At 35.5% G+C, this 12212-nt stretch overlaps 1 protein-coding gene across 1 annotated transcript in view; it reads right to left on the bottom strand.

Annotated features, from left to right (window-relative positions):
- UBR5 (ubiquitin protein ligase E3 component n-recognin 5) overlaps positions 1 to 12212 on the bottom strand; it is a 144277-nt gene that overhangs the window by 18190 nt on the left and 113875 nt on the right. The window contains exons 43-52 of the mRNA XM_070477316.1: positions 11783 to 11955; positions 11579 to 11692; positions 10456 to 10676; positions 8884 to 9004; positions 8659 to 8757; positions 6098 to 6341; positions 4685 to 4796; positions 3937 to 4081; positions 2570 to 2700; positions 1106 to 1166 (exon numbers count right to left, since the gene is read on the bottom strand). Coding sequence (XP_070333417.1) covers positions 1106 to 1166; positions 2570 to 2700; positions 3937 to 4081; positions 4685 to 4796; positions 6098 to 6341; positions 8659 to 8757; positions 8884 to 9004; positions 10456 to 10676; positions 11579 to 11692; positions 11783 to 11955 — 1421 coding nt within the window. The remainder of the gene's footprint in view (positions 1 to 1105; positions 1167 to 2569; positions 2701 to 3936; positions 4082 to 4684; positions 4797 to 6097; positions 6342 to 8658; positions 8758 to 8883; positions 9005 to 10455; positions 10677 to 11578; positions 11693 to 11782; positions 11956 to 12212) is intronic.

The raw sequence follows: 12212 nt of genomic DNA, 5'->3' as shown, positions 1-12212 counted from the left end.
TCTATTCTATGAACTTTTTAATTTTCATAAATACTTTCTATAATTTTCCCTTGGTTCTCTTTTTCTATTCCTCTGTTGCGAATCTTGACTTTTCCATTCATTTGCTTATCTTATAGAACATGAGATAAGTTTTTGATAATTCCAACAAGTGGGGTAACCTCAAGATTAGCATCACTTAGTTCTTTTCCCAGGAGAATTGGTGAGTCTCTGCTGGTTCTTTGTATGTTGAATAATTTTGGAGTGTATCCCGGACATTTTTTTACTAAGTTACAGAACTCTGGGTCTTGTTGAAATGATATGGAGAATGCTAAATTTTTTGGCTTTGGTAGTTAACAACCTGGTTAGGTTCAGCCTGGAAGTATCCTCTGTGTGCAGTGGTCCCAGTGTTGCTCAGTCGTGTCTGCCTCTTCGTGACTCCATGGACTGCGGCACTCCAGACCCCTCTGTCCTCCACTATCTTGTGAAGTCCAACCATCTCATCCTCTTGTTGCCCCCCTTCTCCTCCTGCCCTCAATCCTTCCCAGCATTGGGGTCTTTTCCAGTGAGTTGGCATCAGGTGGCCAAAGTATTGGAGCTTCAATAACAGTCCTTCCAATGAGTAGTCAGTGTTCCATTACCAAAAACCTTTTAATTCTACTATGGGTCTGTTCTGCATATGCACCATGTGGGATAGTCTGTTAGTATAGTTTATTTCTTAAAGCATGTGCTATCTTCCAGTTAAGATGGAGTAATGGGGATAGCTTTACTCTCCTGCCTGAAATAATACCCCAACAGTTGTTTTTCAAGTTTTGACTTCCCTCCAATCTGTGTGCTACTGTTTACTTTCCAGAATGCTCAAGCAGTTCCTTTCTTAAGTTTTTCTAGAGTTTTAAGTTGTTATCAGTGAAAGGGATATGATTATATCCTGGCTGGCACGGAAGTTCTCACGTAGCCTACAAATTGAAATACAGCATGCACGTAACAGACAAGAAAGAATACTAGAGTGGGCAGCCATTCCCTTCTCCAGGGGATCTTCCTGATGCAGGGATTGAACCTGGGTCTCCCACATTGCAGGTGGAGTCTTTACCATCTGAGCTACCAGGGAAGCCCACAAAACATCCCTTACCTGTACTTTTTCTGAAGAGTCTAATAATCCGAGATCCAGTATACTATCGGCTCCATTTTCCCTAAAAACAAACAATACCTTTCATATTGCAGATAACTGAAATTTCTAGAATTTAGTGTAGAGAAAACCATATACATTTAAATTTTTAAGACTTTATCAATATATTTAAGTTTTGCAGTAAATAAGTATCTAGGACACTTTACTAGTCATACTGCAGTTCTAGGAGCAGAAATGGCAATAATATACACAAAAATACTACATGTATGATCCAAGACAATGAACTAAAGGCTACCCGATTTAAGACAAAATAAATGCAGTCTTCATAGGGGGACTGAAACTTGAGCTCAGGGAAAACACTGTAAAAGAACAGGAAAAATTTCAGAAGGCAACCACAATAGGAATCAAGTGTTCCAGTGTATTTAATTGTCCTAGAAAACTAACAAATTCACTGTTCAATCCATAAAGGCAGGTGAAAGCAGTCGATATTATATATTCTTGTATTCAACAGAAAATACTACTAAAATAGCAACCCTTATATTTACAAATGTCTACCCCCCCCCCACCCCCCGCAAAAATGCACATTATTTGCAACTTTTTCTGTAATGGGCTAAGCTATATTAGTGTTGCTGTATCCAGAAGCAAGGAAGAGGAATGAAAATGTAGTACATAAAAGTCAAGAAATGAAAAATAGTCAACAGCAAAGAAAAGAGACTTGGGGCAAGTCTTTGGCTTGGACCATTCAAAGGCTCTGAGATTTGTAAACAGCTAGAATAAGTTAAACGGCTGTTTACTTCAGGGTTTAGCCAACCCACTTATCCATCTCTAGGACCATGTCTAATCTTGAAGTTCCTCATTCAATATCATGACTAGGAAGAAAAAAAAACCCACATTTTCATTTAAAATGACACTTCAAAGCCTCAAACTGGTTATTAAGAGTAGCCCCAAGATAGAAGGGCACAGATTAAATGTGGTATATCTTCTTGTCACTTTAACCTGTCACTTGGGGAAAAGATGGGTAAGTAATTTAACTGTTCGATATTTTTAAATTTTATATTAAAAACAAATATATTGCACAATAAAAGCAAACATTTGCATGATTTCCAAGATAAATCAGGATGCCTAGAAGAAATTTCTTATTTACTACAAAGACTCAGGAATTACACCCAATTCCTTGAGGTATCTGGCCTTTACCATCAGAGGTATTCAGGTGGAGAATGAGATGTACTTCTTGTAAGTTAATTTCGAAATAAGGTTCATAAAATTTATCTTCAAACCTAAAGTGACTGCTAAAATTCAGCCCTTCTAGTAAACTTGGCTGTCTCACTCAGATTTTTAAGCCATCTCCTAAAATTAAAACCATTCAAGTCTTGCACTGTTTAATACAGATTATAAGATATGCTAACACCTATATCCTAAAAATAAAGTAGCTAATGTTTAAAACGTCTTCCCAAATGTGCATATTACCGTCCATGTGCAATAATGAGTTCCATGGCTTCATCTACTCTTGCTCTCAGAGAATCTTCACTTGCTAGAAGCAGCAGCAGCTGAGCTGGGGATAACTCCAACAGCATGCCAGTGATTTTACTTGCAAATGCCTGTGAATGACAAACAAATGTTACTTGCCTCCACTCTCTGAAACCTCTTGTCTAAATAAGCAATAGTTTATCAAGGGGGGAAAAAAAAGACACAGAAAATATAAGAAACTTGGATAACAAACTGAAAAACTTCCAAAATATTTTCTAACTGGAATCTATGAAGAAGAGAAAGGGAGGAGACGTTAATTTTCTTAACCTGATAAGCGACATCTATGAAAAAGGCCACAGCTAACATGATACTTGATGATGAGAATTGTAATGTTTCTTCCCATTTGACATTATACTGCAAGTTCTAGTTAGTTTAAGAAGGCAAGTAAAGGAAATAAAAGTAATCCAGATTGGAAAGAAAAAGTAAAACTCCTTTTTTATAGACAACAGATTCTCCATGTAGAAAACAATGACACAATCTACAAAGAAGTCACTAGAACTAACACATGAGTTTATGAGATTAGAAGCTTAATTATAGAAAACTTTGGTAGGGAGTAAGTAGTCTATGCATTAGCAGTCTTATTAAAGCAGGTTTAATATTTATTTGTTGACAAGTCTTTTAAAAAGACTTTTGATATTCATGAGTAAACATAAAAATACTCAAGGTCCATTTTTCCCCCTTCTTCATCAGGGGCCTGGAAACATTTTTTTCATTTAGTGTAGGAAAAAAGAGAGGGAAGATGTGAAGGAAGGAAAAGCAGAAAGAAAAAAGATGCCCATATTTAAGGCTAAGAATTTACTGAAATATAGCTGATTTATTGTTTTATTTTTCTTTTGCTCTAGTATGTAAAGGTAGTTATGTATAAAGACAAAAAAGAAAACTAGGTTATATGTTTCATATAATATGAAAGAAACCCCTGACAGAACATTCAAAATAAAACCTTCCTGTCTTATTTATCAAGTGAAGTACACTATTTGCAACATGTTCCAGCTACAAGCTGATAACAAAGTTGGCTTTAAAAAGCAACAATAATTTGCACAAATAAATACAATGCACAGACAATTCCTTAGCACAAAAGGAAATTATTAGGTAGAATGCTAACCTGGCATATGTAGTAAAATAAACATCAAGCTATATACAATTATTCTCCAGTAAGTGTTGCTTCTTTCCCTCCTAAGCTTCCTCTTTTTGGCAGTCCTCAAATCACATGGCTTTCCAGTAGCTGACAACCTCTTAAGATACCAGCCTTAATTCAAAACCCAAAATGGCACAGCCGGTTAAGAGGTAGCTAAGCACGCCATACGTACTGGTTGCATTGCTTGAACACGGGGGTAAAGTCTCTCTCCGAGCGCCTGACGATGTGCCGGCAGAGGGTCAGGATCGTCACTAGGATTTCCTTCAGAGGCTGGTCTGAAGGGCCTAGTGTCTATGGAAAGCTGTCTTCTAAAATCCCTGAAAGATGAACAAAGCTATGATGACTTCATTTCCCTTGTCTGCAAAATGGAAAATATCACTGCAACAAAGTGGGAAACCAGAGCATATAGTTAGCTCCAGTTATGGTACCAGAGTGGAAGAATGCCTAAAAAGAACGATGGTTGGAAAATAAAATTTATCTAGATTTTGTCACTTGAAAATCTGTAAGTCTGCAATGCATGTATTAATTTGATTTTAAGGGAAGAGGACTTTAAAATACCAGAAGTCAAGAGACCACCCTTATTTCCCAGAAATTTTAAGTCAAAAGTGAAATGCCACTCATTCTAACATGTGAAAAACTGTAAGTTTTAAATAACACAATTGCCACAATTTAAGATTTTTAAAACAAACTTAGGAACTTGGGTGATAAATAAAAAGTCAAAACAATTTCAACTGCCCCTGGCTTTTTAAAGCAGAGCATATTAGGTAACAGTTGGTTAGACTATTTTAGTTACAACGCATCACTTATCCAATTATTAATTTTCATTTTCTCAAAGTTTATAATTGAGACTCTTATTTTCAGGGCTACCTCCAAGTCATCCAAAACGACGGTACTCAATAAAAGACACAAAACCATCTCACCTATCCCGGTCTCTCCGAGAACCCGCTCGCAAGCCGCTGCTCCTCCTCATTTCCCTTTCTCTCTCTCTTTCCCGATCCCTCTCTCCTCTGTTCCTTAATCTCTGCATTAAACCTGGAAAGAAGGGAAATACACTTTGTTTAGATGAATGTAAATGCAACTACTTTAAATGTTAAAAGTCAATGTGAGGAAATGAGACAACCACAGTAAGAACATGACAACTGAAGATCATTTTCCTTAGCATCTGTGTTAGTGCCTTTCTGTTATTCTCCCTATGGTTTTGAGTGTTGGGAGTGATTCTGTAGAATGAATTTATCTCCTTGTCATCTCAGAGTTGTGAAACAAAATGTAGCAACCAGGACTATGTTAGTTTCAACATAAACAAAGCTGAGATTTCTTACATATTTGAGTATCTTCTCTATTCTTAAGTTTTTGGCATTAAAAGCATTAAAAACACTCAGCTATTTTTTTTAAAACCTTAAGCATAAACCAAGATATGGTTTCCTAACGACTGTGCAGAAAAATTATTTCTGAAATGTCATGACTTCCTAGGTTTCCTCCTTCACATTTGACAATTTTTTAAAAAACTGTAAGAATACAGAAAGTCAAATGGTTAAATAATGAAAGGCTGGGGTATGCCCCCAATCTTTTCATCCTCAATTCTTTCCAGAGCTCATTCAGCTTCTATGGTGCAGTTTACAGAACCGTAGTAAGACACAGCTCTAGCCTAGGTATTAATAAAACACAGGATTCTGTTAGTTAACTCCTTCTCCCTCAATTAGTGTATCCATTCACCTACGAGACTGATTTCCTTACATGAATCCCGAGTTTCAACCTTTTGTAGTTTTCACATTTTAAAATACACTATCATAATCTTGAAAATAATGTGAGAATCCTAACCCCAAAGTGGTGATCACTGAGGAGGTAGAACTTGCACCAGGATGTGAACATAGAAAACCTTATTATCCAAAAAAAAAAAAAAAAAAAGTCTTGTTAAACAGTGAAGTTAGTGACATAGCCAATTTACCTTTGGTCGCAAAATCCATCTCACTGGAGACTGGCAGAAACTCTGCAAATCATACTTTAAAAAGCACTGTTCTAGATAACAGCATTTTCTTCTCAGTATCTGTACTTATTGGGAAATCCTGCAGTTTGCTCTTTGAATTTTTATACTACCTTAAACCTCCCATTTCCCAAACATTAAAACTGAGATGAAAAACTCAATTGTACAATCATAACCATTTATGAAAATGAATGTGGCAATAAAAGAGTCAACTGGTAAACTGTCTATTAGTTTAAACAAGGTTAAGTAATTGATCTAGAATAAAATAGTATAAAAGTATAACCATGATCATCATTGTTTCAATCATACAAGGAAAGAATTTTTATGAGCTTGTTGCCTCTAGAGTACTTACTTGTATGAGTGCCTTTGTTGGCATTTTGAATACAATCTAAATTTGGCAGTTTTTCATTTGACAAAAAAGCTTGTGCGATGGCTGTATAAAAGCTTCGTGCTACACCACTGCCCTCTCCTGGTTCATCCTTAAATGTAACTTTTACTCTGTGTACAGCCATAGGTGTAGTAGCACATCTTCGACCAAAGTGATTGTTAAGTTGCCTCATGGTCTGCTGAATAAGAAGATCTCTATCCCGATCAACCTATTGAAATGCAACAAAAAGCAGTAAATTCAGTGCTGGAAACCACCTTGAAACTTCTCTATGTAAAATCTGAAAATCTAATTTTTGCTTTTCCTTGACAGTTGAAATAGCTATAAAGTATCTGGGTTCTCAAAAGCTTATACATTCCAAGTAGGACTCTAAATCACACAAGAGAGTCTTACATTAAATCAGGATAATGGAATTTAACTCAATTAGAACATTTTCTTAAAAGATCCACCAGAATACAGCCATTCATCCAGTTTGGGGATATAGCAAGATAAACTGCAAACAGATCAAAGTGTGAAATTTTTTAAATCCTTAAAAAAAAGATAGGATATTCCTTTGCTATAGAATATCATAACAAAGTAAAAGCAAAAAAAAAAAAGATAAACTGGGAAAAATATTTGCACCTTCTATTACCAACAAAGATTCATGAACAGTATATATGTATCACTTAGCGCTTCTAAAAAAATTTAGGAAAAATGGGCAAAATATGTCAACATACATAATAGTTCCCAGAAAAAGAACCAGCCACGGTACATGAAATCTATGAAACAACGTTTAACTTTGCTCAAAATAAGAGAAAAACAAATTAAAATTATACTGCCTATCAGATTGGCAAAAATCTAAAAATCTGACTACAAGCTGCAGGCAGGACTTTGGAGAATCAGGTACTCTTGTATTGATGCAGAAAGTACAAAAATATACAGACATTATGTAGGAGTATTTGCCAATATTTGACAAAATTATATATACGCATGCCCTCTAACCCATATCTAGGATTCTATCTCAAAGACACACTAGCCAAATAGAGAAACACTCATAAAGTTGTTCATCACACCACTATTTGTAACAGCAAAAGACTGGAAACAAACTCAAATGTCTATCAACAGGACACTGGTTGAAAAAAAACTGATAAAGCCATAAAATGTGGTACTAAGACTATTAGGTAGTTAGAAAACACAGAGAGGAACAGAACATTTCTCTCTCTATAGCCACAGTTTTCTCTCTAGGATATAATGTTAACTGGAAAAATCAAGATGGAGTAAAATGTGTAACATTTTACTTGGGGTGTGATGCTCGGGGTGGGGAGTGAGGGACAGAGATAAACACATATACATGATTATATTTTTTGAAGGTCGGAGGGAAATAAGTTGTGGGGTGGGGGTGGGGGATCAAAAAACAAACAAAAAAAATCCCAAAAGGGGGTAGGGGGAACCTAAAGTAAAGAGATAGGAATGTAAACTAGATTTCTCTGAATATAAACAACTTCTACAGAGTTCACCTTGCAACTGTAGATAGTTTACACTATGAAACAAAATAAAATTTAAAAAAAAAAAAAAAAAAGGAGAGCAATCCTTAAAAAATGAAGGCAAAATGACCCAAAAGGCCTTAACTGTGTGGAGGTAAGATGGTAGGTACTAAAGCCACACAGAAGAAATTATCTCAAGTGACTTTAAAACAATGTAATTTGACTACAAATCTCCAACTGGAAATGCTCTAAGAACAAAAACTGCAAGTAAATCTTAACTCTATTTTCAATAATCATTTTGTTAGTAGTAGTGTTGACATTATGATTCTAAGACTGCTATATGCATACTGTGGGATAAAAGCAAATGAGTAATTTTAGTGGTGTTGCTGGAGAGCTGGATATTATTCAGTTCAGAAGAGAGGAAGTAAAGACTAAAGGGTGAAAACAAAACTTGTATTTCTAAATCTTGAATATGAAATGGGAGTATCAGTGTGAACACATGGTATAATTTTCTTATTTTTTTAAAGAAGCATTTCCTAGCTCTATCCACTAAAAGGCCTGGAAACAATGACCAACCCTACAGGCAGTGAACAACTTAAAGTCCAGATTATAACCTCAAAATACAATTTCCTGTTAAAAGGAACCAATGCTTCTTGAAGAAATGGCTGATTTAAAGACTGTGACAGAAAGTAACAGAAAATTCGACACATCAAATAGTAGGGAAGTGATCAAAGATTGGATGGACCCTCACTGAAGTGAGAGTCTCACTTTCTCAGCTACAGAAAACACTGAGCATGAATGAAATGAAGCACATCAACAGTTTAAATCTGTGTATTCACAATGATACTTAAACAAACCCACTGTTCATCATTACATGATAATGGAAAACCAACTGCCAGAGATACCCACTACTCTAAATTCGGTGACCACCATTCATTTTCTTTAAATTTTTAATTACATGGTGTGTATCTACTATTTTTGTTTTCAAACTTTATATAAATACTACATGTATAGTATTGTATAGTATACTATATGTATAGTATAAGAAACTCTAAATACCTTTACCTCTAGTGATAAATCTCTTGACTGCTGATTTCTCAGTTTTTCCATTTCTCTACGGAATTTTGATTCTTTTACCTCAAAACCACCCAATTCAGTTAGGATCTTTAAAAAGAAAAGAAAAAAAAAAAAAACACAAAATGAAAAAAAACCATAAATGCATGACAAAACTATTCTCTGAATATGTACTTATCAGGCAGACTAGAATGTAAAGGTGCTCAAAATACATACTGATCCAGGTTCTGCTCCAACATCTTCCATGAACACCCGGCCAAACAATTCTAAAGAAAGGCGCCAACGTCCTAGCAGCATATCATGGGAAATTACCATTCCCATGAAGCTACACTGTGGCCTGTGAGAAATTTAAGGGGAGAGGAGGAGCAATTTAGCCAACTCTTAAAAACTTCCTGGTTTTTGGTCAATAACAGTAACTTACTTGGTCTTTTAATATGCTGAGATCTTAATTTATAACCCCATATTCTCTAATGGAGAATTTTCCTGTAACTACTTGTTTCTTGCAGAACTTCTCATTTTTACTCTATTATTCCTTCTGTCCTTTATGTAAGGGTACATCCCCAAGAGGCAGCCTCCTTCATCTTTAATTCATCTATAATTTTACCTCCTCTCCTTAAAGTCCAGTGTCCATCTCCACTGGGTGATTCCCAGACCCCTATTTAGTTCAAACTTTCACAATGGACCAGAATTTCATTGCGTGAAATATATCCACTTCAATCACACTTAACTCATGCTCAAAATAAGTAAAACTGGGTATGACCTCTTCACTACAATGACACTGCCTCCTAATTTCCTTCAAAAGTACCACCTATTTTCCTGTTGCACAGACTTCAACAAATTTTATTCTTCCCTCGGTTCCTCCAGAGTGATCAAGCCCTTCATGAGTTTCTTTTCTTACCCCATGGTTTCCTTTTCATCCCCAAAGACAATATTCCACTTCAGTCCCTTTGTCACCACTAGCCAGAATGAGTAATAGCTTCTCTCTCTACCTCTAATTCTTCTCTCCTTCAGTCTATCTGCTTCTAACACTTTCTAACCATCTCAGTCCAAATCATACTGTCTCTAGGAAGCTGGGGGCACCTCAGTCCACAATTCTTGTTTTTTATGGTTGTAGATTACTGTACTGTGTATATATGATGTGCATAGTTTCCTAAACTAGCTTAACTCCTCCTAAGCAAAAAAAAAAAGGAAATATGACATTACATAACCAAAAAACCAAAGAGCATAAAAACACTTACTAAACAGATCATTAGGTGATGAGCCATACCGAGTCACACTATATACTATGGCAAATTTTTACTGGGAAAGCAAAGAACCTACCTCCTGCAAGAGAATTACTAAATGTGAACTTGGCAAAGGAGTGAAACCAAGCAAATGTGTAGATCAGAAATCTAGAAACTCTTTTTTTCACATGCCATCCTCTCCCCCCACCTACCACATCTAAGCTCCTTCGAACAAGTGTGTAACTGGCAATTTGATGTGGATATATATACTTTAACTCAGCACTGAACATTAAAAACAGAGTCAGAATTTTTCCAACAAACACAGAAAATCAGAACACCAATCAGTGACAAAACAGTCACAACCCCCTCCCCCCAAATCCAGAAAACTCTTAGCATTTTAAATATCTGATTATAAACTAGGAAAACAAAAATAATAACATTCCATCCTATTATTTATATACAAATAAAATACATAGATTATAAATTTCCTAAATAAAAATTCTTATAAAAATTATAGTAGCCATAAAGGCACAGCACAGAAAAACTACCTTCATTTAACAAATACCTGAAAGATGTAAGAGGTGGCCCTTCACTTTCAGTCAGTCCTATTTCTGCCAGTAAACTGCTTTTCAACTGTGCCGCGAGGTCATGAGCAGATGGGCCTGGCTTTGAACTCTCAGCTTCCTCTGGCACCACATTCTGTTCTTCTCCTTCCTTTTTTTGACGATTTTGCATGTTCATTACATTTTTCAAATTGGCAGCATAAGACATTTTAGTTGGAAGAACCTATGAATTTTTACATTTAAATGTTAGATATTAAGAATAAATTGACTATAATTTCCTTTTCAACTTACTAATATTCAACAGAAATCACATGGAAGTTCAATAATCCCTTTCTGGTACTTCTAGTTAGAAGGATGTAACCTATTTCTTTTCTGATTACCACAGCTGAGCACCAATTCCATGCATTTACCACAGCAGCCTTAGAGAACTTTAAAAGGCATCTTTGTAATATTTATGGTTACTTAAGCGTCTTATGTACATCAAATCCTCCCTTGTTACTTAGATAATGACGAAAGTTCCATTCAAGTACATGTCTTCTATATGCCTGCTCTTAAACATGTTATTACTTTTTCACTGGAGAAACAGGACAGTGTAATTTCAGGCTCAAACTAGATCTGTCACTTCACTCATTGTCTAACAATAGACATCCCCACATGTAATTCTTGTAACCTTTCTATGCCTTACCCATAAAATCAGGACAATAATGTTTTCTACCCAACATGGTTATAAAGATTAATTGAGACAGTGCCCAGGAGACAGAATTTTTCAACAAATAGGTATCATTATTAATATTACTTTATTCCCACTCTAGATTCAAAAAGAAAAGTTACAAGTCAATATATATGCTCATATGTGCAAAAATTTAAATATTCAGTAACATTATATCAACCAACCCTGAAACAGGCAAAGCACATAATGAATCTACCATTTTACAGGTGCATTAGCCTTACATACAGCAAGTCTCAAAAGTAGACTAATGATACTGTTGAATTCATAAGAATTTCTGATACTTCTATTATTTGGATAAATACAATATTCTGAATTAACACATTTCCAAAAAACTGAATGCCTGGATAAGTGTTCAGCTTACAAGTATCATATTGCAATGATTTTTACTATCTTACCTCAAGGCAGTTTCTATCCACTGTAACCTCCATTAAGCATTTCCCACTGCTGGCAGATGAAGAATAAAGACCCTGACTTGGGCGGCCAAAAAGATCCTCCTTTCTAGCATTTGGCTGGAATTTTAACAAAAATACAACAGTTACACTGAACACTTAAATAAGTTCAACTGAAAAGAACCCTTAAGGCTAGTTCATTTAAATCACCTGCAACAGATGTGGCTGATCAGCCAAGGGGATGGCTTCAGCCAGAGGCACTTCAAATGGATTTGGGGGTATACACCCAAGGAACGTCATGGAGTCTGAGCGTCGGAAAAATGGATGGCTTTGGCCAGTTTCTGCGGGAAGAGAGTCATCATCCTTATCATTCAAAGTAGCACCTAAACATGAAGAGATAAAATGTGGTTGTTTTAGAAAATTAACTATTGGGGAAGGGTAAAAGATTCTTCGTCTGTTCAATCCAAAAATCCTATTATCTCTTGATAAAATTTTAATGTCACTCAAAAACAACAGTCTAAAATTGTGTTAGTATTTTAAAGTGGTAATTCAAAATACTGGTTTAAAATGGTTACAATGATTAAAATTTATGCATATTTCAATATAATAAAAACTTGCAAAAAATATTAGCAGTAACAAA

This window comes from Odocoileus virginianus, chromosome 15, assembly GCF_023699985.2.
Source record: "Odocoileus virginianus isolate 20LAN1187 ecotype Illinois chromosome 15, Ovbor_1.2, whole genome shotgun sequence".
Taxonomy (NCBI): Eukaryota; Metazoa; Chordata; class Mammalia; order Artiodactyla; family Cervidae; genus Odocoileus; species Odocoileus virginianus.
The sequence above is the reverse complement of the archived record's forward strand: the minus strand, read 5'-3'. Positions and strand labels throughout refer to the sequence as shown.